Here is a 26,388-nt window from a genome sequence, read left to right on the forward strand (position 1 = left end):
TCTTTATCTTATAAGATTTACAGAGAAAAACCCAACAGATCCCATCATGAGCAGCACTAGGCGACTGTGGCAAGGAAAAACTTCCTTTTAAGAGGCAGAAACCTCGAGCAGAACCGGACTCAAGGTGGGCGGCCATCTGCCTCGACCGGTTGGGTTTAGACAGAAAGAGAGGGGGGTGGGGGAATGGGGTAGGAGAAAGACAACATTGCAGATACACAGACTAAGTCAAAGTGTAAATAGTAGTAGTAATAATAGTAATAATAATACTAATAGTAATAATTATTATTACAGCTAAAGGAATAATAATGACAAACGATGGTACATTAATAGCACTAACACTATCAATAACACTAGTAAATGTTTTAATTATTGTTGCATCATGGGTTGAGCTGGATCATGGGAGCAGCAGGAGACTCTACAGCTCCAGAGGCAGAACCCTGCAGTGAGAGACAGTAGAAGAGAGAGAGAGAGAAGCACAGCCTGGGCACTGATGTGTTTGATGGAAGAAACACACAGTTAAAGTGATGCAGTGATATTAAGACAGTTGATAATAATCTCGTCGGCAGGATAAGGGTTAAGAAGTTCAGACAGGTATGAGGGGGCTAGCCCATTTAGAATTTTATAAGTCATTAGGAGAACTTTAAAGTCTGATCTAACATGAATAGGGAGCCAGTGAAGGGAGGCTAAAACCAGAGTAATGTGGTCAAACCTTCTCGATTTGGTCAGCATTCTAGCTGCAGCATTCTGAACCATTTGCAGACTTTTAGTGCTAGTACGCGGTAGTCCTGAAAGCAAAACATTACAATAATCCAGTCTAGAAGAAAGAAAGGCATGGACTAGAATTTCAGCATCTGCCATGGAGAGAAAAGACCGAATCCTAGCTATATTGCGTAGGTGAAAAAAGGCTTTGTAATGTCTTTAATGTGCTGATCGAAGGAAAGAGTACGATCAAGTGTGACACCCAGATTTTTGGCTGTTGTACTTTGAGAGATAACACAGCTGTCAAGGGATATAGTCACATGATCGAACTGGTGTCTATATCGTGCTGGGCCAATAACCAGCGTTTCAGTTTTGTCTGAATTAAGAAGCAGGAAGTTTTGAGACATCCAGCTTTTAACAGAGGACAAGCAGATCTCTAGTTCCCTAATTTGAGAGGCATTATCAGCCTTTATGGGCACATATAGCTGGGTATCATCAGCATAACAGTGAAAATTAATTCCATGACTCCGAATAATTTGGCCAAGAGGAGAAATATAAAGAGAGAAAAGCAGGGGGCCAAGAACAGAACCCTGGGGTACTCCATATTTCACATCAGAGAAGGCTGACACTGTGTTATTACAAGAGACACACTGAGTTCTGTCAGATAAGTAAGATTTTAACCAGCTGAGGGCCAGGCCAGAGATTCCAAATCTATTTTCCAGTCGGTCCATGAGTATACGGTGGTCTACAGTATCAAATGCTGCACTAAGATCAAGTAATATGAGCAGAGAGGTGGAATCTGAATCTAGAGAGAGTAGCAGATCATTTACTACTTTAGCAAGTGCTGTTTCAGTAGAGTGAAAGGCCCTAAAAGCAGACTGATACGGTTCAAATAGATTATTATCAGCTAAATGAGCTGAAAGCTGCTGATACACCACTTTTTCTAGTATTTTAGAGAAGAATGGGAGATTTGAGACAGGCCGATAGTTACCTAAAGACCCAGGATCAAGGTGTGCTTTCTTAAATAAAGGTTTAACCACAGCTGTTTTAAAGCTAGAAGGAACAGTGCCAGTCGTCAATGATAGATTCACAATATTCAGCACTGCAGGGCCCAAGACTGGCCAGAGATCTTTGGAAAGTTTACCCGGTAAAGGGTCAAAAAGGCAAGTGGTGGGTTTAGAAGCTAGTACTATCTTAGATAATGAATCAAGACATATAATGTCAAAATTCATCAGAGCAGAAACTCTCTGAGAGAGAGAGCACAGCTGGTTCTGCAGCAGATGCTGGAGAAACTGAACTGATTTTTAATCTAATCTCATCAATTTTACTGCAGAAAAAATTCTGAAACTCATGAGCAGTAAAGGGCGAGCAGCTAGGAGCCTGCTGCTTTTTAGTGAGTTTAGCTACAGTGTCAAAAAGAAATCTAGGATTATGTTTATTGCTATTGATTAAATTTGAAAAATATGCTGCTCTGGCAGTAGACAGTGCACGCTTATATTTCAGAACACCCTGGTGCCACTGGAGATACAGAGCTTCTGATTTGGATTTGCGCCATTTGCGCTCTAATTTCCGACAGGCCTGCTTCAGAGCACGTGTGTCGTTAAACCTTGACTAGCCGACTAGATGATGGACTCTTGATTAACTGGATAGCTAACAAGCTAACAGTCTTTGTGCTATGCTAAGCTAACCACAGAGATGAAAGCGACTGGAGAACAAGATGACTTATCTAAAATGTCAGCATGACCTTTGACCTTTTAGGCACGTTAATGAAACACATTGTTCAGTTTTCCCTCCGCTGAGTCTTCCAGGCTGAACGGCTGTTTGTTGTTTATTAGATTCAGATAAAAGAAATAAACCAGATGTTATTTTCATAGAGCATGAGTAACTGCGTAGAACGTAAATACACCATTAAGCTAATGTGATGATGACGTTTCTGTGTTAAATGTTTTTATTGGTGGAGACAAACCTTTCTTCTTCGTCAGTGAAATAAACAGGTCAGAGTTTACTGTAGCTGTGTTCATGTGTTTTCTCTCGGCTGTTTGTTCATCAGTTTAAACAGCAGCTGATGGAGTTCATAAAAAACACAGCTGCATTAGAGTCTGATAGAAACCACTCATCACGTCTTTACTGAGCAAACAGAGAAACAGATCCTCTGTGGTTTTTACAGGACGCTGATGATGAGGTTGTTATTACTGAACCTCAGTGGCTGAAATTAGTCTCCTGCAGCTTTTAGATTCAAACTCTGATTTTTATAAATGTTTGTTGTTGCCGTGTGAAAACCGATAAACTGAGTTTCTGTATATTTCTGTTGTTTGTTTTTATTCAGTCCAGTTTGTGACGTTAGTGTGACATCATCAGGTGCCAGCCAATCAGAGACAGAGCAGCTCGGTGTCACTGCTCCCACAGTTACCTGACCAGGTGAGGTAACCAGGTTACCTTAAATAAACAGGTTACCTGATGATGTTACCTGACCAGGTGAGTCCTAGTCCACCGAGCAGCTCTTTCAGAATAAAAGCCGATGTCACAGGGAGGAGCTCTGACACCTGTCCAGGTGAGGTTAAGATGATGTTAACCTGTGACCTGAGTGGTGCTGATGAACAGAGGAGACAGGTTGTGGTGATACTGACTTTATTTCAGAGTGAGAGATAAATCAAAGTTTATTTTCACCACAGACAGACGGTGATCACACTGAGCTGCTGCACACAAGCTGAACTACAGGAACACAACGAGAACCAACCAACACAGAGCTGATGAGCCGTTGTCAAGGTTACTGTCACCTGTCTGTCTTTTTCCTCAGAAACAGAGTCACGTTGACGGAGGGAAGCTGGACTCAGAGTGCAGCTGTTTCTGAAGAGAGGAGAGAGCGGAGTCAACTACAACTCCCAGAGTGCACTACTGTAATCGTCCAGTCAGAGAGTTTCAGACAGTGTCGATGGCCAGGTGAAGTTAGGGGTTTAGTTTGGATCAGATCAGCTGCAAGTGTCACGAAGCTGCGACACACTTCCTGTTTTTATTTCCACAGGAAGTTTAAACATTTAAACAGTAAAAGAGAAACTCTGAACAAACTGATCTGGACCAGGACCAAGACCAGGACCGGGCCTGAAGCTGTAACTCACTGCACTGACTCTGTTACACTGTTCTGTCCAGGAAACTTTCCAGGAAACTTTCCAGGAGGGAACAGACCAATAGAGTGAGATGATGCAGAGGTCGTGACCTTCAGCAGCTTCAGACCTGAACCAGGTTCAGCTTCCAGGTGATCACTCCCTCCTCCTCCCCCTCCTCCCCCTCCTCTTCTGTCACTCCATCATGTTGAACATCAAACTGATCAGATACATTTTTCACCAGAAGCAGCAAAACAAACATTTTTTTTTGCAGAAACAGAAAAACTGAAAGACGACAGAATACACCTCCCTCTCCTCCTCCTCCTCCTCCTCTTCCTCTTACTCCCTCATGTACTCCAGAATCTGATCGATCAGTATCTGGGGGTCGTAGTTCAGGGTGGCTCTCCTCCGGCGCCTATGACTCCCATAATTCAGTTCTTCCACGGGGGTGGTTGCCATGGTGTTGATGCGTTTCATCCTCAGCAGTCCGGCGGCAGCGGCGGCGGGGGGGCGGACCTTCTCCTCCTCCTCCTCCTCCTCCTCCAGCCTCTTCACCCTGAGGAGAGGAGGCTCGTTGCTAGGCGACAGAGGAGCTGCATCGTCAAGGGAACGGCGGGTCCTCCTGTGGGTGGAGCCAACGGGGTCAGCAAAGGTGACGGACAGGTCCCTCCTCGCTCGGCGACTGGAGGAGACAGCCGGGGCTTCGTTAGGGCCGATGCTGGACAGTATCCTAGCAACCAGACGTCTGAGGGAGGAAAAAAAAACAGTCAGCTAATCGATCATTGATATCAGCTGATCAATGGGTGGCGATCCTTCTCACCTCAGAGCGTCCTGGTCTCTGCTCAGTCCTGATGGAACTCGTCCGGTCTGCTCCGGTCTATCCTGTCTCGCTCTCTCCAGCAGAGTCTGAGCCAGCTGAGGCTCCATCCTGACCGGGTGAGAGGTCAGAGGTCAGAATTCACATCGTTAAACAGGGTCAGCAGGCTGATTACGAACCCCCCTCACCTGTCCAACAGGGCCTGAGCCAGCTGAGGCTCCAGGAGGCCCCACCAGGCGGCCAGGGGCCTCCCCATGCTCATCCCCCGCCCCGTCTCGTCGTAGTCCAGGGGGGCCGGGCCCTGGAAGTCCCCCGGCGGCCCCTGATCGTCCTCTTCCTCCTCTTCCTCCTCCACCACCTCCACGTCTCCGGGGCGGACCAATCCCGTGCTCTCTGCTTCGCTCAGGAGGCGGAGCAGAGTGGCCAGGTAAGCTGTGGAGACACGTGATTGGTTGGTTAGAGTCACAGTTTTAGTCAGTGAAAGTCGTTTCTCCTCCATCAGTGTCCGACCTGCTCTCTGCTCCTCCTCCTGCTCCCGCCTCTGGTCTCTCTCCACCAATCGCTGCAGGGCCTGGTCTAAGCCCCTCCCCCTCCAGTCGTCTGATTGGTAATACAGGTCGTTGGCCCCGCCTCCTCCCTGCGCGGCAGGATATGACATCATCTGGTCCTCATAAGGCAGCAGGTTACGGAGGTCTCTGCGCTGGCGTCTGACTCCGCCCACCGACATATCCAGGCCACGCCCCCCACCGCGAGCTGCAGGTAGAGACTGAAAGAGAGAGGTCAGAGGTCAGAGAGAAACAGGCTGAGGAACGAAACAAAAAATGAACAAATCTTTAGTTTGAATTTTTGAAAATGTTTCACACACGTTTTATTTCAAAATGTGTAAGCGAAAATAAAAGAAACTTAAATATTCAGTTGGTTTGTCCAGTTTGTCTTTGATCTTTAAATAAAGTTTTGATTGACAGGTTTGAATAAAAAAGAAAAAAAAGGAAAGAAAAATGCTCGGGTTATTCTTAGTTTTTATTTGTTTGATTTTTTTTTAGAATCGTGTTGTTTTGATTTGTTCTTTCTGAGGAGAATCTGCTGTTTGTTCTGTGACTACGTTTAAATAAAGTTTTACAAACAAACCGGGGGTCGAGGGTAAACACAGGGGGAGGAGCCTCCTCTGATCAGACCGGATGTTGTCTGAGGGACAGGTGAGCAGCCAGTGAAGACGGACACACACCTGAGAGACCTGGGAATGTTCCTGGTTTAGGTGGAGTCTGCAGACGGACTGGGACGTGCAAGTGATGATGTGACGGTGGGACACAGCTCACGCGATTCAAACTGAATCACCTGTTATCTCTGTCACCGAGGAGACGGAGCCGAGCGACCCGGGAATGTTCCGGGTTCAGCTAGAGGACAAAATCGGTCACAGGTGAGCTCCCTCCGTTTCTACCTGCTTCCGGTTTGTGTTTAAAAGAGGCGAACTGGCAGTCAGGTCTGTTTTCACTGCTCTGAAATCTGTATTGATGCTCAGGTGTATTGATACTCAATATATTGATGGTCAGGTGGAGCTGGTGCAGCTCTGAGCTGTTGTAGGTTCAGTGTGAGACCGTGTCCTGGTTCTGGACTTCAGTCAGAAAAGTCCAGTTCCAGATGTTTCTACAGCAACATCAGCAGTTGATTGATCAGTGATCAGTTTATTATCACACCTGAATCACCTGCTTCCTGTTCTTCATGTCAACAGGTTCATCTGCCACACCTGTGCTCAACCAACCAACCAACCAATGACTGTTGGTTCTACGTCCCGCCCCCCAGGCTGCCACAGAGACGCCTGACGCCAAAATAAAAGTCAGCATGAAGGGAAACAGCCTCCAACCGTCTCCAACCCACTGTCAGGAAGTGACCAATGAGCAGCAGGTGACAGGTGAGACACACACCTGTGATCAGTGTTCACTAAAGCTGCACTGAAATATGTTCAGATGTTTATCAGGGATCTGATCTGATGTCAGTGCTCTTCATCCCCACATCTAGAGTCTGAAGGTGACCTGAGGTCAGAGGTCAGAGGTGCTGTTAACTGAAGTGTATTTAATGGATCAGTCAGATCTGATCCCTGATCTGTCTGATGAGGTCTGATAATGAAACAGAGCAGCTCAGTCTCTGAGGGTCTGAACCCTGATCTGACAGAGTCCCGATGACCCATGAAAACCAGCAGCAGGTGTGTTTGAACAGACAGTGTGTGTGTGTGAGAGAGAGAGGAGACATGCTGTTGCCATGGCAGCGTAACCAGCTGTTTTCTGTTCCTGCATCCACTAATTAGATTGGTCCTGACTGAGAGAGAGAGTGATGGAGAGAGATTAACGAGAGACAGAGGTATTGATCAGAAGACTTACTGATCAGAGGAGTTATTGATCAGGTTTATGTCAACACACACATCTGTATGTCTGTACTTCTGAGGACCACCTGCCTCTGCCACACAACCACCAGCAGTCTGAACAGTCTGAACAGTCTGAACAGTCGAACAGCACCAAGTATATGAAGCTGTGTATCTGTCTCCATATCTTCAGTATACTGATGATGATGATGAGCTCTGTAGTCACCTCCCTTCAGGCTTTGAATGGCTGTTTAATGAGAACCCTCCTCCTCTGTGAGAGCTGCTGCTGTCTGTAACACAGCAGATTCACTCAGGTGAAAAATGAAGCAGGTTTAATTTCCTGCTGTTTGTCAGAGATAAACAGAATCAGCTGCTCTCAGCTCAGACTCTGTGATTTATGGCAGTAATATCTCCCAGACTGCATCAGTGCAGATTTATGATGCAGAGACTTCAGCACAGGAGGAGGCTGATCTCTGTGATTCTGTGAGATGATGAGACATCAGCAGCTCTGGGAGGATAACGAGGAGGAGGAGATAATAATGAGTCCTCTGAGGAACATCGCTCTGTCTGACTCACTGCAGGACTCAGGGCTGGGTTTGGATAGAAATCAGTTTGCTGATACCTCTGTCTGTTTTCTTATCATCCTTTGACAAACAAACTTCATTTTTTCTTTGTTGAACAAACGAAGTCAAAGTTATAACATGTTTACATTTGAACATAAACAGCAGCACAAGACGTTTGGTTGCATTTTTCCTACAAAATCTGCTCCTAAAGCAGATTTAACATTGGTCCAGGCTCCGGGTTCAGGTCCAGGGAAGAGGGAGCAGCAGACAAGACCGAACCGATAATAAAACAAAACCACCATCTTTCTCTGATTGAAGAGAAGATTCTGGTAGTTTTCAGCCTGAGGTTTGTTCCCGTCATCGTGTTCTCTCTGACTCTGTCGAGGTTCAGGACTCAAACAGTCAGAGAATAAAACCCGGGCTGTAAAACACTGATCCAGGTGGAAACACACACTTCCAATAATACACTGCACCAACTAATGAACTCCACACTGACTCCTCTTCTCATTATATCACTGACTCCAACTGACTCACAATAAGAACAAGTGTATGAACATTATTGAACTCATTCAATCCTGAAACATGAACATTTTCAGGTTCATTCACTTAAGTACTGAACCTAAGTATAATGAAGTACTTTGTTCTTTAACAGAGTATTTCTACTGCGTTTTCCTGACAGCTGCAGATACTCGTTATTTCACAGGTTAATGTTTGTCCGTTAAAACCGACCAGATGATAAAATAATTAAAATCAATAGAGCTGCAGTGATGAGTTGATTCATTGATTAGTGAAATGACAGAAACTGTTTTTGAATACCGTAATTTCTGGACTATTGAGCGCACCTGAATATAAGCCACACCCACTAAATTTAAAAAGAAAAAAAAGTACATACACAGGCCACACTTGTCTATAAGCCGCAGGTGTCTAAATGTTTTTGCAGCATGAAGCTCGTTAGCCCGTAAAAATCTATAAATTAGTGCATCATTGTTTAAGCCGCAAGGTTCAAAGCGTGTGAAAAAAGTAGCGGCTTATAGTCCGGAAATTACGGTAATCGATTTTTCTGCTCTGTCACTTCATCATCCTCCGTCACACCCCAACACTAAAATACTACTTACACAATAATGATACTCATTAGTATATGATAGTGTAACAGCCACAAGATCCATTTATCTGCACCATGAGTACTTTTACTTTAATACTTTAAGTACTGCTACTTATGCATGAGTACAATATCTGAGTACTGTGTATAAATACAGACTCAGCAGGACACTGACTGTAATCTGTGTGATATGTGGCCCTGTTGCTGTGGGTTACCCAGTCCTGTCGCCATGGTGACAGGAGCTGAAATGAAATGGTCTCACACACACACACACACACACACACACGCGCACACACACACACACACACACACACACACACACACAGTCTTGTCTCCATGACTTCAGGGGACATTACATTGACCTACACACACCATAAGGACGACATGGCCCCATAATGTGACTGTGTTAACGTAGTGCCCCCCCCCCCCCCCCCCACACACACACAATTTTTAACCAGTCTTGAATACAGTGATTTATTGGAACTTGGTTTTTTTGCTCCTAAAGGAGGTTGAGTCCCCACAATGTGACTGTATAAACACACACACACTTCCCTCAGAGCCACTGTTTGTCTCAACACTGATCAGCGATCAGTTGTCCTGATCAATAACTGATCGCTTATCCTGATAACAGCAGGTAAACACAGACTGTGATGTAACACAGGTCGGAGACAAACAGCAGCGACATCATCCTGCATCACGACCAGGTTACCGTGACGACACAGCACCGTGACGACTAATTAACACATGCAACACACACATGTAAACACACACACACACATATATACACTCTGTGTGTGTCCTTACCTGGGCGGTTTGGATCAGAGTGGTGCTAAGCAGCAGGAGGCCGAGAGACGCCATGACACTGACCGAACACACACACAGACACACACTGACGCCTGAGACACACTCTCAGCTGATAACAGGGAGGGGGGGAGGTGCTACAGGGATGGGGTGGGTCGATGACTAAGGAGAGGAGGCGAGAGGTGGTGAATAGATAAGGGGGGGGCTATGAGAGGAAGAGAGTGAGGAGGAGGAGGGGAGGAGTGAAAGAGGAGAGAGAAATAGATGAGTCAGGGTGGAAACGAGAGCAAAAGGAGGAGGAGGGAGAACAGGAGGGAGGTGACAGGAAAATGGATGGAGAGATAGGAGAGAGGAGGAGGGAAAGGAGGAAGCCATGAGAAATGGAGAGAAAAGAGGGAGAAAAAAGAGAGGAGGGGAAGGAAAAATGAAAGAAGAGGATAAAGAGAAGTGAAAGGATAGAAGATGAAAGAAAGAAAGAAGGGAGGGAAAGATTGGTGAGGAGAGATGGAGGGAGAAAAAAGATGAGTGGAGAAGGGGAATGGTGGAGGAAAGAGAAGAGGAGCCATGAAAAGGAAGAGGAGAGAAAAAGGAGGAGGAGGAAGAGAAGAAGAGGGAGGAGGAGGGCAGATAGAAAGAGTGGAGGAGGAGGAGGAGGAGGAGGAGCTTACTAATCCAGTGCAGCAGTGACTCATTCATTCATTCGTTCATTCATTTGTTCATCCATTCATTCATTCGTTCATTCGTTCATTCATTCATTTGTTCATCCATTCATTCGTTCGCTCATTCATTCATTCGTTCATTCATTCATTTGTTCATCCATTCATTCGTTCACTCATTCATTCATTCATTCATCAGTTTCTGTACCTCTTCATTTTTTTCACTTAGTGTGTTCATTCTTTCATTCACTTGTTCATGTCTCCACTCATTCGTTGATCATTCATTCATTCCATCATCCATCTATACATTTATCCATTCATTAGTCTGTTTATTCATTCATTCATTCATAGGTCTGTTTGTATATTCATTCTGTCATTTCTTCATTCATCTATTCATCACTTCTCTCATCATGTCACAAACAGACTCAGAGACGAGTTTGTTGTTTATTTAAATTTTTCCACTGAATAAACACAAGGGTGGGTGGAGGGGGGGGGGGGGTCTCCATAGCAACAAGTCACACATACATCATCATCATCAACACTGTCAACACCATCGCCATGGTTACTGATGCTGAGTAGACTATCATCACACAGGAAGTTACATCACAGAGGCAGAGAGGAGAGTCACGAAGAACAACGAGAGGAGGAACAACAGAGAGGGATGGGGGGGGCAGGAACAGAAGGAAGAAAAGGAAGAAAGAAAAGAAGAAAGAAAGGGGGAAAGAAAAGAAAGGAGGAAAAAGGAAAAAGAATGAAAGATAAAATAGAGTGAAGAAAAGATGAACGAAAGAAAAGAGTTAAAAAGAGAGAGAGAGAGTGATAGAGAGATATAGAAGAAGTATGGACAGGTAACAAACACACACACACACACACACACACCTGTACAGGAGAACAGGAAGTAGAATCACACTGATCATCAGTTACTGTACAACACGAGCAGGAAACACGTCACCATGCGGAGGAAGATACCAATGCTAAAAACAGCTTCACTTTCCAAAAAAACAACCAAAGAAGAAGAAGCATCGAGTTTTTTTTTCCCTTTTTCAGACTTTTACAAAAACAGCTCACGGCTGCTGCTGATTGGCTGAGAGCCGAGGAGACGACAAATAAACGTCCGCCCACAGAAACGTCCGTCTGAAACGTCTGTCTGAAAACTGCTGTTACGTTAGCCGTTACAATAATTAGCATGTACAAGTACTAGAGACTTCCTGAAGCAGCTAGCTAGCACTAGCTGCCTGTTATCTAACACTAGCACGCTAGACGCTAACGTTAATGCAGCATTAACTGATCAGCATCAGTTAATCTGATCAGTATCTGAACTGAATGTATTTTATGAAGCATGTTACATATTTTATTTTCAGATTTCTGAAACTTGTAGATTTTAACCCCTGAAGGGGCCTGAGTCTTTAGCCTCTTCAGGTTTTAGGACAATGCTTTGATTCACAGTTTTTAGTTTCTTAGAACAAACTGACCTGAACCAAGACACAGAAACATTGCTGATTCTCTGGAGCTCAGTCAACGAGCTGAATGTTTTAGATCTGTGAAACATTTTCTGTTTTCAGACGCTGTCAGTGCTGCTGGAACATGCTGAAGTAAAACAAAGTGCATTAGAAACCAGTAGAATCGTGTGGTCTTGGTTTATGTAATAACGATTCAGATGGATGTTTGTGCAGCGTTGTGTCGTCTCCTCAGATAATCTGATCTGAGAGCAGCAGCAGGAATGTAGCAGAACGAAGCTCCAGCTGAGCCCATTAATCAAACACAGACTGTAGTGATCAGGAGCCATTTTGGATCCAGTTTCCACCCAGCGTCACCACGAAGCTGGAGTCCAGACCGGGTTTACTGTGTCTCCAGAATGACATCACTTCCTGTGTTGATATTAACATGCAGCAAGACAAACAGCAAACAGCCAGGAGGTGATGTCGGAGGACGCCGGATCCGGTTTGACCTGGTTCTCACTTGGATCTAGTTTGGATCTGGTTTAAATCAGATCAATGTGAACGCAGTCTGAACAGCTTCATGATTGGCCAATGTGAATCTGGTTTGTTAATGTCAGGGGGCAGGGCATATAAGAGGGGGTGGGGCAATAGGAAACATGAAGAAACGGTTCAGTCTATATATCTGTTCAAAGTGATATCTATACAACACAAACATACATTCTCTCCACAGATGATTTACTTTAATATGAATTTAACTCTTATCAACATCGTTACTGGTTCAGAGGGTTTCTATTCGTCAGCGTTGTTTGTTGTTGTTCTTTTGGTGCTTTGTTCAAGTTGTGGATTTGTTATTTATAACTCTCTTTTTAATCATTTACACATCGATTCATTATAGTGAACATCTAAACTCCCCCCCACCCCACCCTACAACCTCCCCCACCTCACCCCCACCCTCCCACCCCACCCCTTAACTTTGCAGACAGACAGGAGTGTTGCATTGTGGGTAGGTTGCAGGCGACCCACTCTTTGTTCACTCCGATGCTTTCTGTAAAAAACAGAAAAAGAAAGGACGGTTTAGTCTCCAGCTGCTCCAGATCAGAATCCAACAACAAAAAATATTTGACGACAACTTTTTTTTCTCACAAGGAAAATGCGACTAAATGTAAAGTAACTTCTGAAAACAAGAACAACGATGACGTTTAATGTGTATCAGTGAATAAAAACTAAACAATAATCTGAAAAATGGACGTTAGTGTTTTAATGTCCAATTTAATGACCCGCATTTATCTTTGTAATCACACATTCTCTAATTTAGCTTTTTCTTTGTCTGTTGTTTCGCTGCAGAGTCACGTGTTTGATTTCAGTTAAGTATAAACCGAATCCTCCATGGTAACTAGAAACATCAAATATAGTGACACTGATGAAAACACAGACTTAAATCAGATTTTTTTGACTAAAACTGATTAATATTCTCACCAAAACTCAAAAAATAAAAATAGTCTGAATAATGAGAGCTGTCCTCAGTGCTGGAAAAAGAAAAAGCTCAGGAGGAAACAGTACGTTCGTTCTGGACTATATTCAGCAGCGGATTAATCTGTAGTGAGTGTGTGTGGCAGCAGGAATCAGATCTCAGCTCCTCTCAGTGAGAAACATCAGGTAATCAGGTAAAGTGACTGAAACCAGAGAAGGTGACGGACTCACCTGCTTCCTGTCAGCTCACATCTGATTGGAGAAGGAAGTGGGTGCCCCCTGCTGGCCGTAACCCTGACCATACTCTGCCTCCTGCAGGAGACACAGCAAACCACATGACACACTGATACTACAACATACTGCAGTACTCTGAGGAAATGTATTGCAGTGCTCTGAGTGATCAGATCAATAATACTAAATATAATATCCATTACTCTGTATAATGAGTCCTTTTACTTTATCATTCGATTTGTCTTGTGGTTGTTTGTTGAGACGTTTCATCACTGTCGTCAGTTTGTTGTGGGAGTTCTTGAGGTTTAGATGGAGTCAGACTCACAGTTTGTCCTGGACCTGGATCTGATTCGATCTGGATCTGAATCCAGTTTGATCTAAAACCCTGATGTGGTCCAAGTCTAATGGGTCTGTCTCTGAACCTTTAATCTGTCATAGTTTCTAATGAGATCAGAGTAGAAAACCTTCCAGTCTTTGCTGACGTTGCTGTCACTGGTTGAAATAACAGATGCTGATGAATCAGTTTCAGTCAGTTGTTCCTTGGTGTAGATTTATTGAGTATTGATTAGCAGCTGGTCACCTGGTTGTATCCTTGCTGGCTGTAGTCAGGTTGGTATCCTCCCTGGTTGCTGGCGTACGGATCTTGTTCGTACACACCCTGCTGGCCGTAGGCGTCCGGTGCTGTGGGTTTCCCCTGAGGAGGAGGAGCCCGCATGAAGGGAGCAATGATGCCGGTCTCCTTAAAGACGAACCAGAGGTTTCCCACCCACAGGACCAGGTTAATGAAACCGAATGCCTGCAGGAGAAGAGGACAAGGTTATTCTGAACGGACAGTACCACAGTACAGTAACAGTAACACAGCCTCTGTCCGACCTCCACCATCAGTCAGCAGGAGTTACTGTCACTGGTTTCAATAATCTGAGGAAAAACAACACTTAATAAAACCACAGTGGAAACATCAGAGTGGACAGAACATCGGCCATCTGTCAGAAGAGCACTCCACCACTCGGCATTTAATGGAGACTTAATTAAAGTTAAACTGGTTTCATGCAGCAGGAGTTTGAATATTCCACTTGTTGTTGGAGCAGCAGTTAACAGCCCAGAACAGGAAACTGCTAAAACTGAACCTAAAGCAGAATTCACACTACAAGATAATCAGAGTCCTCCTGATCAGAGTCATCAGGTCTGATTATCTGATGGTTGTAAAGATGATCTTGTCAGATTCTCCTGTGGTGTGAGCTGTGTTCAGTGATTTTACCCTCCCTGATCTGCTCTGAAGACAATCAGGGCTGCCCCAGAAACTGTTAAACATGTTCAGTATTTCCAATCAGAATGCAGCTGACTTAAGATGGAAACACAACAAACAAGAGACGTAGTTGTCCGCCACGTTTGTTTCCTCTAAAGTGGTGAGATTTGGAGTTTTGAGACTCTGGTTATTGGTGGTGAATCTCTTAGTGTGTGCTGTTTTCTGTCTTCTCCCTGCACATGTTAATATTTTATTTTTATTGTGTGCCAGGCTTAAGTTCAGTTTATTTAGATTCTAACTTCATTTTAACAATTTTATTTCCAACATGTAAAAGGCTTCTCAGGATTTCATGGACAAATTTCTTTTCAAAAAGGAATTTACAGGGAGGTGCTACCACAGTGAAGGTGGCTTATCCTCTTCAAACTGGATTTGTCTCTCTTCATATATGAAAGAACTTTGACTTAAAGTTCAGTCAGTCCTGATGTAAGGGCTGGTCTGTTTGTCATGTCGTCTTGTCCTCAACCCAAACAGCCTTGACCTGCTGAGGTCTCAGGCTCGGCGAAGGTCTTACCACCGAGGTATTGAGTCCAGACATGACTGGATCGTGGACTTCGCGGCAGCGGTTTTCCTCTGCGTCGCAGGCAGTGATCAGAGTGATCACTTTGTCTGGGTCGGTCGCCGTCTTTACATCGGACAGACCTTTGGCCCAGGCCGCCGAACTCACCAGCCACATGAAGGCAAACACTCCGGTCACTCCCAGATCCTGAAACACACAGAGATGGTGAGGGATGTTTCCCAGAGTTCACCTGTCACCTGTCACCTGCCACCTGGACGGTCAGGTGGTGAACTTACGATTAGTGGGCCTTTGTTGTTCTCCTTGTACTTCTCAAAGAAGAAGACGTAGATGCTGAGAGCCACCGTGGAGTAGAGGAAGGCGAAGACTCCGATGGTGACAAAGAATTCGGCCGAGGAAGAGTAGTCACCAACCAGGAAGAGGCGCTCCTTGTTCCCGCCCTTACAGGTGGGGGCGTCGAAATACACCTGGTGGAGTCTGACAGAGGAGGAGTTTAAATGTTTCAGTGTCTGATGAAATATCTCTGCAGCAGCTGGAGACATTCATGGTCCTGAGAGGATGAATCCCAGTAACTTTACTGATCCTCTGACTTTTCATTTAGCGCCACCAACAGGTCAAACTTAACACTTCATGACAGGAAGTCTCTAAAGCTAATGCCTACCTTCCTGTCAGGGTACAGCATGTTTAATGTGCGGATTATCACCTGACCCCCTCATCTCTACACAGCCTTTCAGCTCCTAGTTTTATCTTTTCAGAATAAGAGCATAAACAGCAGACAGACTCAGTCAGAGAGCAGCTGGTGAAAACAGTGGAGAATTTAGCAGCTAAAGAGACAGAGATTTCCCTCTGGAGGAGGTGGAGACCAAACAGTTCAGTTGGACCGTGAGGAGCTGAACCTCAGATGTCTCAAACAGGCTACTGTACAGAGGATAGACCCTTTAGTTTTAGCTAATAACAAGATCTTTCCTCTAGCGCCATCCTCAGGATAAACCTATACAGTTAACAGCATCCCACAGGTGTTATCAACACCTGATAAACAGTTTGTGTATCTTGGCAGGTAAAGGTGAACTAACCCTAACACCTTCAGAAACCAGAGGCTTAGAGCTTAAATAATGTCACACTGTCAGCTCTTACAAAGATGATCAGAGTGAAACAGACAGAAAACTAATTATTAACTCATCATTACTCTGATTCCTTTTTTCCGTTGTTGTTGTCAACTTCTTCAGATTTTTCTTATTTACAGTCAGTTAAATTGAAGATCTGCCTCTGGTTGTTCTTCTGTTTATGTTACTGCATCAAAATCCCAGAGACCATCAGCAGTTCACCAGATAAAGGTCCTTCAGTTATTTAACCAAAATATCGTTCAACAGAAAAATCTGTTCAGGACCAGTTTGGTTTGGGGCTGTGCGATATGACAGAACTTTCTATATCATGATGATGGTATCTACCATCCCTCGTTTAGGAACCAGGTCCTGGATTTGGCCCTTCTCCTGACTCACCTTTTTGCTGCAGCCATGTAGTGACAGTAAGATCACAAACTGTCATGCACATGATGATAAAATATTACTGTCAACAGTGAGTTTACACCAGACTGTTTTTGATGGCCAATATGTCCATTAATATTCAAGAATTCAGGCTGCATAGAAGAACTACTGTCCACATCAACATGTAAGCTCTGGTCCTGCAACACCACGATGTGAACGATGTAACATAATTATAAACAACAGATCTTTTAATGTAGTCATCTGATATCGATCATCATCTCGCACAGCCCTGCTTTGGTTACAGCTCATGTTTGTGTTATTTCTTTTTCATGTGGATCCACAGACTCTGATTGAAATGTTTCAAGTGACTCAGGTTTCTGAAGGAGTCCTCTTCAGCTGCAGCTCAGACTCTGATGTGTTGTTGTTGTACTAACCTGAACGGATATTCAAACTCCACCTCTATACTCAGGTCGCTGTCTGTCCGGTTCTTACACTCCACCGACATCCGGAACATCCCAGAATAACTGCCACAGGTGGAGAAGGCGAAGATGGCGAAGAACTGGAGGAGGAGGAGGAGGAACAAACTGTGAGTATTATCTGAGAATACAGAGCAGAACGAGAAACTGGAGCTTCAACCATTCATCTGTCAGTTGATTTCATTTTTTCAAGTAAAACAGACAAACATTCCAGCCTCTCAGAGGATTCACTGCTTCTCTTTGTTAGGCCTGAGTCAGTTACCAGTTTTAACATAAACTGTGGTTGAATAGTAAAACAAAATCTCCTTTCCTAGCCACTTTTCACTGAGCTTGTCATGAGGTGAAAGAGAAAGCCTGTATGCTACAGTTCAATCAGGTTTCCTGTCCAACACTGATAATATAATAACATGAAGGAAAATAACAGTTAAATAAAGATAATAAAGGAACTGTGTGACGGGTCCAGAGTAAATTATATTCAGAAATATAGAGTTTCCTGTTCTGACCTTTGACCTTTTATATGTTTGTTATGAAGAGAAAATGATTTTTGTTAAAGGAGGAAGGATTTCATCAGTTTTGAGTCTCAAACAGAAAACAGGAGCTCTGTTGTTTCTACATGTTTGTGGATCTGCTGCTGCTGCAAGGCATCATGGGACATCATTCTCTCCTTTGGTAAAGGAAGCTGCAGTGTCTCCTCTGCTGAAGGAGATAAGAGAGGAAGCAGTGAAGGAGACCTGGACCTGATCAGGTCTGACGCTCAGAGACTTCAGGATCAGTTTGAACCTTCAGCAGAGAAAAAGATTAATTGACCACAGCCCAGGTTTCAGTATTTATCATCATATGGTTCCTGCAATATCAGCAGTTTACCTCCGACATTAAAATGATTCACTTCAAGGATTTTTTTAACCAAACTTACAGGTTCACTAATGTTCCAGATATTCTGTGTTGTTTCACAGTAAAACAGATTGTGTTCAGTGGAAAAACTCATTGTGGAGTTCTGATCACAAAACTGTGAGAATGTGGTTATTGTACAGGTCCAGGCCTGTTTGTCATATCTCTTTATAAAGTGAATATTTAGTTTGAAAAGAAACAGAATCAGAGCTGAGCTGAAGGTAGGAACAGTCTGTTTGAATCAGATCAGTGTTTATCACAGAGCTACAGGTCTCCGTAGATGATTTTAATCTGGAGAATCAGAGTTCAGTTTCATGCAGGTTTCTGCAGGTTTATTCTGGGGTTCTGGCGTCACGGTGGTTTAAACTGGAGGTTTACTGAATTCTGCGGGACGATGACTCATCATCACTTCTATCTATAGAGACACAATCAAACCCACAACCCTCAGTGTGTCAGTGCCCTGCTCATCTGCACTGCAGCAGCACCCCACCACCTCTGCCTCCATCATCATCATTATCATCACTGAGCTGCAGGCTTACAGAGGCCACGCCCACACACACAGCGCCGAGCAGGGATTGGACAGAGTCTGACTGTGACCATCTGCTCACTGTGTGTGTGTGTGTGTGTGTGTGTGTGTGTGTGTTAACCTTTAAAAGCAGTTAAAATATATCTAAATATATAATATACAAATATATGTTAGGGATGCACCGATACGGATACCAGTATCGGTTCCGATACCCTGTTCCTGTACTCATACTCGTAAAAGTGTTCTGATACCACTTTACAGCAGTGTGACGTTCACTCGGGCGGTCAGGTGCTAAGTGAGAGCAAGGAGGAGCAATGTCGGCGGTGTGGAGGTATTTCAAAGTGGATGATGGTGACTAAAGTAAAGCGACTGCAAATTATGCTCTGATAAAACATCTAAAAACCAACATGACGCCGAGTTCAAAGCGTTTGCTAATAATGGCAAACAGCAACAACCAACTTTGCAGCAAACTCTGGAGAAGAGGAAGAAGATGTTAAGAGAAAACCTGAGCAGTGAAAATAACAGAGGCCAGTACATTGCTCTTGATGACCAGCCATTTCGGCCCTCAGCTTCACCACTGATATTTGGACGAGCAGCGTGGTGTCCCTCATCAGTTTAACTGCACAGTGGACTGACGAGGATTTTACTCTGTGAAGAGTTGTCCTGCATGCAAAACAATTTAGAGGTTCGCACACCAGCCAAGCCATCGCAGGTGTGTTTGATGACATGCTTCAGACATGGAGGTCCCTAAAAGTTCTGTTCGTGTGCTACATGATAATGTGAAAAACGTGATCAAAGCCATGAGTGACGCTGGACTCCCGAGCCTGCCGTGTGTCGCACACACCCTCCAGCTGGCTGTTAATGAGGAGCGTATAACATAGTTATTCCATATGTGTCCGGGTTATCTGAAAAACTCAGGAGGATCTTCAACAAACACAGTATCCCTGTGTATTTCAAACCCAGCAACACACTCAAACAGAGACTGGTACATCCAAAGGACAGAACACCACACACCCACAAGAGCAATCTGGTGTATGCAGTCCAATGTAATGAAGAATGCAATGACCTCTACATTGGCAAAACAAAACAACCATTACACAAACGCATGGCCCAACACAGGAGAGCGAACTCTTCAGGTGTGGACTCTGCTGTCTATTTACATCTAAAGGAGAAAACCCACTCCTTTGAGGACAACAAGGTCCACATCCTGGACAGAGAGGACAGATGGTTTGAAAGAGGAGTAAAAGAAGCCATCTATGTTAAAGTAGAGAAACCATCCCTCAACCGAGGAGGAGGTCTAAGACACCACCTGTCTCCAATATACAATGCCGCCCTTTCATCCCTTCCCAGGAGACTCAACGATTTGGCCTCTAGGAAAAACAACCTTTCACAAATGGCCTCATGTGGCTCCAATGACTGTCGTTATAACACAATGGGGCACTAACGAAGTCGAAACTAATGGTTTCTACCAACGACCGTCACCCTAATGACTGTCGTTGACACATGGAACACAAAGGATCCATGACATCATCGGTCTGTTTCCCACAGAGGTTAAATACCTGGGTCTCCACACCAAAAATCAGTTGGACCAGTCCCAGCCTGGTCAGCTGTGAACACGAACTGATGAAGCCTCTTGGATGAGAGGTGAAACGTCTTCTAGACTACAACTAAGTCCAGTTGCTTTCGATTAAACATTTTCCTTGAGATAACTATGACCTGGATGAATGAGAATATTCACAGAACATATATAATGGAATGTTCAAATGTCAGTCAGAGCAATTTCTTACAGCCAGAGAATGAAACAATATCTGATGAAAATAACACGTTTTCAAGTAAATGTACAAAGTGTAATGGCATTAATAAGTAATCGTATCGGTACTCGGTATGTGTGTGTGTTATTGTTACTTCCAGTGGTGGAAGAAGTAATCAGATACTTTACTGAAGTAAAAGTACCACACAGTAACACAGACACACTAACAGATGGAGGCAGTGGTATTCCAGCAGCTCCTGGTTAAATCCCTGTTTTTGTCAATGGAGTCTGGTAGTGATATTGTTTCTGATTAAAGTACTTTAGTGGACATACTTCGATGTGGACAACTAGACAAGCGTGTGTGTGTGTGTGTGTGTGTTGGTCTGATGAACTCACCCATTCTAAGACCTTAATGAAGCCCAGAGGAACCTTCAGGACCCTGAACTGACCCTGAGCCACCAGCTGCAGACACAGACACATCAGTTATTAACAACAAATTTTTTTGTCCTTTAATCAGAGAGGACAGTGAAGGGGTCGACAGGTAACAGTCACACCTGCACCACAGGTTCCTCAGCTCAGTACTCAGATACTTTACTCAAGTAAAAGTACCAATAATATAGTGTAAAAATACTCCATTACAAGTATAGTTAGTTACAAATACAGACGTGTTGTCAGTAAACTACGACTGTGAACCATCCTCAGTGTGTCTCCCTGCAGTTCCTCTAACGTCCACCAGGTGTTTACAGGTTCAGTTCTCTGGATACTAATCATTTAATAAAAAGGTGTTCAGGCTGTTTGGGTTCCAGTTTGTCTTGATTGACGCTCTCCCTGTTCTGCAGGAGGGACTCAAGGGACAGATACTGGAGGAACGGGGACATGGAGGCGTACGGAGAGCAAGGTTACTACAGCAGAGAGGAAGACAACGACAGCATCACCTCCAGAGACAGGTACGCTGACACACAGGTAACACACAGGTACGCTGACACACAGGTAACACACAGGTAACACACAAGTAACAGGTGGACAGACAGACAGGTGAACAGGCCTGTATTCAAACAAACAGATCAATATTTCCTCTCAGGTTTCAGTCTCAGTCTGTTTCTGATATTTAATCAGTTTGTTATTGACAACAGACTCCATTAAACAATCAATAAAGAGCAACAGACTCAAATCATTTATTACAGAAAAACATCAGGAAGAATAATATAATATAATATAATATAATATAATATAATATAATATAATATAATATAATATAATTAATATATAAACAGTTTAATACAGTATAATATAATATAATAAACTATATTGTGGGATATTAAAATTATTGATATTCAAAGTAAAATTATTTAATTAATACATGAAATAATGTAAAGGATGTTATTATAGAAATATAATGAACAGATATTGTGTGGTGTTATAAATATTATAGGACAGGATCATAGAGGTAATTAGTCAGAGGTCAGAGGTCCTGTTGTTGATTCAGTTTCTTGTCTGAATAAAATCTAAAACTTTTTAAACTCATGACTGAAGTAATGAGACCTCATCACAGGTCCAGAGCAACATTGATCCAACCTGCTGTAACAACCCTACAACTTTTAATCACAGATCACTGATCAATATCAGATATAAATCACCAGTCTTTAAAAAATCTCCTGCAGTTTATTCAGTGTTGTGATGAATTATTATTTTATTGATGTGAATCTGAACAGTTTGGTTATTGATCCAATTGTGTTTGTTTGTCGGATCAATAATTAGATTTTTCACCTCAGAATAAAACTTTGATCAATTTGTTGATCAGCAGCTGAACTGGGATCAGTTATAACTCAGAGGTCACAGACACTGATCCATAAACGGATCCTGATCTGTAACATGAAGGTTCTGTTCTGACAGTCTGAGTTGTGTAGCTGTGAGTCTCTGACCTCAGTTCAGTTCAGTGACTGATGCAGGTGGATTTTATATTTAAACAATGAGGACGTTTGGAAAAATGACATCTGGCCTCACCTGGTGTCACCTGGTCTCACCTGGTGTCAGGTGGTTTCAGGTGGAGGTGACATCACACATCAGAAACGTGGGACTGACTCTTTACTGGAGCAAAAGCTGAGAGCAGTAATGGAGTATTTTTACTCTGATCTGAGGAGTAATGTAGCAGAGAACAGGAGCCTGAATGAACCAGAATATTACAGAATTATTGATCCTGTATTGATCAGAATCTGATCAGTATTTTTCATGATCAGATTTATTTTCTGATTTCCTCAGTTAATCAATTGATTTGTCAATATAACATCAGAAATATGTCTGAGCAGAGACTCAGTTTAACATCAGCTGATTAATGATTGATTGATTAATGATTGATCACTGCTGCTCTGATCAATACCTGAAAACTATTTAAATGTGGTAAATTTGTAATAAATCATTTAAAGCAGAATGAATCAGTTTTATAGAAACATGATGAAACACTGAGGAAGATATAAACAGATGATTATTGATGATGAACTGAGATCAATCAGATCAGTGATGTTGGAGGAAGCTTCTCTGTTGGTCTCCATCTTACAGCAGCAGGTGAACCCGGGTTATCACCGGGTTATTACCGGGTTAGATGTGATGAGAACAGGTGAACAGGGACATTAAACCGGAGCCGGTTTGACCCGCAACAACAACAACATCATCAGCAGCAGAAGCAGCAGAGAGGAAATCCCTCCTCCTCCGGCTGCCATTTTACAACCACACACACACACACACACACACACACACACACACACACACACACACACACACACACACACACACACACACACACACACACAGGGGCTTCATTTCATCACGCGAACACGAAGCAGCTGATTCTCTCGGTTCGTGTTGTTGTGTTTTGGGGTTTTGGGGTTTTGTGCGGCTCGTCCTGCAGGCAGCGCGCAGGGCGCAAACACCCAGTAAACAGAGCCGCTCCTTTCGCAGTCCACCTCAGAAAACACCCAGACCCCCCACCCCCACCCCTGTAAACCCGGTCTGATGAGTCAGATCTGCAAACAGTGAAATCAGAGAAATCAGCCTGAAATCAGCTGATTTCTCTGATTTCTCTCGGTGATCGGGGTCGTGATTCCTCTCAGCTCCGGGATGCGGCCCGACACACAGAGATGCTTCACCGGGAGACGGACAACAAACCCCGGCGGGCCGCCCCGACACACGACACGAACACACCCCGACACCTCAGATCTGTGACTGTGAAACAATCAAACACATGAAAAGACGAAGGTTCAGAGATTGTACCTGATTCACGACGTCCATCCTGCCGCGGGTCGAGAGGAGAGAGAGGAGATGCTGGGAGGAGGAGGAGGGAGGCGGGGGGAGGCGGGGGAGGGGGGAGGAGATGGGGGAGGAGGCTGTCTCTGTGTCCGCCTCAGTTCTTTTTTATTGAAATGTGGAAATGAATTTTCAGAACTACAGCGAAACAGCAGCGGGTGAGAGGGTTAATAACTCACTCATTCATCAGCTGATTCACGTCAAAGCCCGCCTGTGACGTCACACACGTGACATCAGACATCATGGTAGGAGAGGGAGTTGACCTGTGGTGATGATGATGAGGACTGTACCATGTGACACAGGAGACAGGAAGTGAATATGAATATGTTTGAATAAATAACAATGATTTCATTTACTGTAACAACAAATACTCTATTACAAGTAAAAATCCAGCATTAAAGCACCAGTGTGGAGGATTTAGTGACATCAGCCGACTGCATCAACTGTCCAGAAAATAAAATATGTTATTTACCATATGACATATGAAGTCTGACAGCAGTGACAGGAAGCTGACCTGAGTCCTGTCAGTCTGATGATTATTATTAATGATTATAAAACCACATCATCCCCATGGAAACACAACAAGGATCAGTTTAGGTGATTCCACACTGATAAAAACATGTCGTAGATGATATTTCTGCTGATAGATCCTGGAAATGTTCCACACTGGAGCTTTAAATACCTAGTATCAGTGAAGTGAGGAACGTTCAGTTTCATAGAGTTCATGCACAACATTACAACCAGATCATTTAAAGTGTTTTTTATAAAAACATAAAAGGCGTCAAGACAAAATGCAAAAGTATGGAACAAACATGTCTTTATCACTGATCGTGGTTCATTTAGATTGAGCAGTTTATATCTCCACAGCTCCTCCTCCACAGAGTCCTGCATGTTTCTACAGGAGCCCAGAACAGACAAACTGAACCGAACAGACAAACTGAACCAAACAGAGGCTCTGTGCAGGAGCTGTTCATGATGTTACTTTGATGTCACAGCCTGTCAGAGTTCAGGGGACAGTTGTTCAGTCAGCTGCTATTTGCATTCTCACCACTAGATGTCACTAAATCCTGCTGCTTTAAAGTGATTATTGATTATTATTAATTAAAGTCAGTGGAGAACAGAAGCTTGTCAGTCCTGATTTAAAGAAGTGAGAGTTGGATCAGACTCAGGTCTCTGATGTGAGGAGAATAAAACCTGAACTCTGCCTCTCCAGGTTCAGTTCTGACTCTGGTCTGAGTCCAGGTCCAAGTCCAGGACTTCACTGTGTGTGTGGTTCAGTTTGTGGTTTGCTGACCTTAAATCGTTCCTTGTCTCCAAAGACAGTTACAGATGTGTACAGATGTTGGCTGGTTGTTCTCTGTGCCACACTGTTAGAGTGTCAATGTTTCAGTTGCAGCTTTGTCTCTTTTTGTTTTCTTTTTTCAGTTGGTTTGGTCGAGTTTTTCGTCAAGTGGCACAGGTTGGACAGTTCAGTAACCTTTCATTGAGTCATGTTACAGTTGGTAGAAGTTCAGCCTCAGAGCTGAATCCTTTTTCTGTTGGTATTCTCCTTTTAAAGTATCAGTAGTAAAAGTACTTTTACTTAATGTACTTTTACTTTCACACTTAAAGTACTTCATGTTGATAAAGTACGACAGTAAAGGTACTTCATGTAGTATAAAGTAGAATAAAGTGAAATATGAGTCTGGACGTGTTCATGGATTCATTTCAACAGAAATCAGTGATTTTGTGAAGGCAGTCTGGTGTTTCCTGTCAGACCTCATCCAGTCATCACTGTGGTTCTCACTTCCTCTCTCAGTCTGTGTGGACTTTCCCATGAACTGTTCTTCTTTTCTTGTTTTGGTAGGAGGTTGATTTTTCTGAGCTTTCTCACTGTGAATCAATGCATCACTCCTGGATATATAAAATATGGATGGAGTCGTGAGGACCGACCGCTCTCAGTCAGAGTTCATGGTCTTCATCTCAGCAGCTCTTTGGTGGTTTACTGTTGTCTCTGATTCTCGAGATAAATGGTGACACGTTATTTAACCTGTGTTGTTATATGAAGACGTAATAACTGGTTTATTGATCTATTTTGATGCTTCTGTTTCATTTTTCAGTGGCTTCATTATCAACACAATAACTCAGACTAGCAGCTTCACTGTAGCTCCTCTGTCCTCGTCCTGTTAGTTAACTTGCAGTTTCACATTCACATCAAACACCTTCTAAATTAGCAGTGGATGGAAACATTCATTCACATTTTCTTTTGACCATTTTCTGGTGAAACTTCTGCAAAATTAATTAAAAAAAAGATCATAAGATTATTATAACGATCAGCTTCATCAGCATGACTTCACACATAGCTCAGCCTATGGTAAATTCCTCTGGTCATCTTCTAACTATATAAAGACACTTGGAGTGAAAATCTCGTCACCTGTGATGTTTTGCACTGGGAGATATTTACATATTTAAACATAAATACAAACAGGTTTGATCTGAATCCTTGGCAGCTTCACAGTTCGTCCTGAACGTCTTTGATGTTACGGGTTAGCCTGAGCTAAGACTGGACGCTGCTCCAACAGCCTTACAGAAGGCCCGCCATACTTGGGAGGTGAACCGGGCGCCCCGGTCCGAGACGACGTCAACAGGGATACCATGTATGCGGAAAACATGATGGACAAGCAGCTCCACAGTTTCCAGAGCTGAAGGAAGTTTGGGTAGGGGAACAAAGTGCACACTCTTGGAAAAACGATCCACAATCGTGAGAATGACAGAGTTACCTTGAGAAGGTGGCAGTCCAGTAACGAAACCCACAGCAATGTGGGACCAGGGCCTGTGAGGAATAGACAGTGGGTGGAGAAGACCAGGGGAGGGCTGATGGGACGACTTGCCTGGGGCACAAACAGCAGGCAGCCACAAACTCCCGGACATCC

General features: G+C 43.6%; 2 protein-coding genes across 2 annotated transcripts; both read right to left on the reverse strand.

The window, feature by feature from the left end:
* Window positions 1-3,310: 3,310 nt before the first annotated feature.
* Window positions 3,311-10,023, reverse strand: pcsk1nl (proprotein convertase subtilisin/kexin type 1 inhibitor, like). Its single transcript, XM_018687472.2, has 5 exons — window positions 9,440-10,023; window positions 5,128-5,383; window positions 4,806-5,049; window positions 4,621-4,728; window positions 3,311-4,545 (listed from the first exon to the last, which is right to left on the reverse strand). The coding sequence occupies exons 1-5, from the start codon at window positions 9,491-9,493 to the stop codon at window positions 4,140-4,142; spliced, it is 1,068 nt and encodes a 355-aa protein (XP_018542988.1). The 5' UTR covers window positions 9,494-10,023; the 3' UTR covers window positions 3,311-4,139.
* Window positions 10,024-10,522: 499 nt separating this feature from the next.
* On the reverse strand, window positions 10,523-23,548 carry LOC108890559 (synaptophysin). The gene is made up of 8 exons (XM_018687458.2): window positions 23,444-23,548; window positions 20,573-20,638; window positions 16,971-17,095; window positions 15,331-15,529; window positions 15,050-15,241; window positions 13,813-14,028; window positions 13,233-13,313; window positions 10,523-12,576 (listed from the first exon to the last, which is right to left on the reverse strand). Exons 1-7 carry the CDS (start codon window positions 23,459-23,461, stop codon window positions 13,248-13,250), a joined length of 882 nt encoding a protein of 293 aa, XP_018542974.1. The 5' UTR covers window positions 23,462-23,548; the 3' UTR covers window positions 10,523-12,576; window positions 13,233-13,247.
* Window positions 23,549-26,388: the final 2,840 nt, after the last annotated feature.

Source organism: Lates calcarifer, linkage group LG6 (genome assembly GCF_001640805.2).
Source record: "Lates calcarifer isolate ASB-BC8 linkage group LG6, TLL_Latcal_v3, whole genome shotgun sequence".
Lineage (NCBI taxonomy): Eukaryota > Metazoa > Chordata > Actinopteri > Centropomidae > Lates > Lates calcarifer.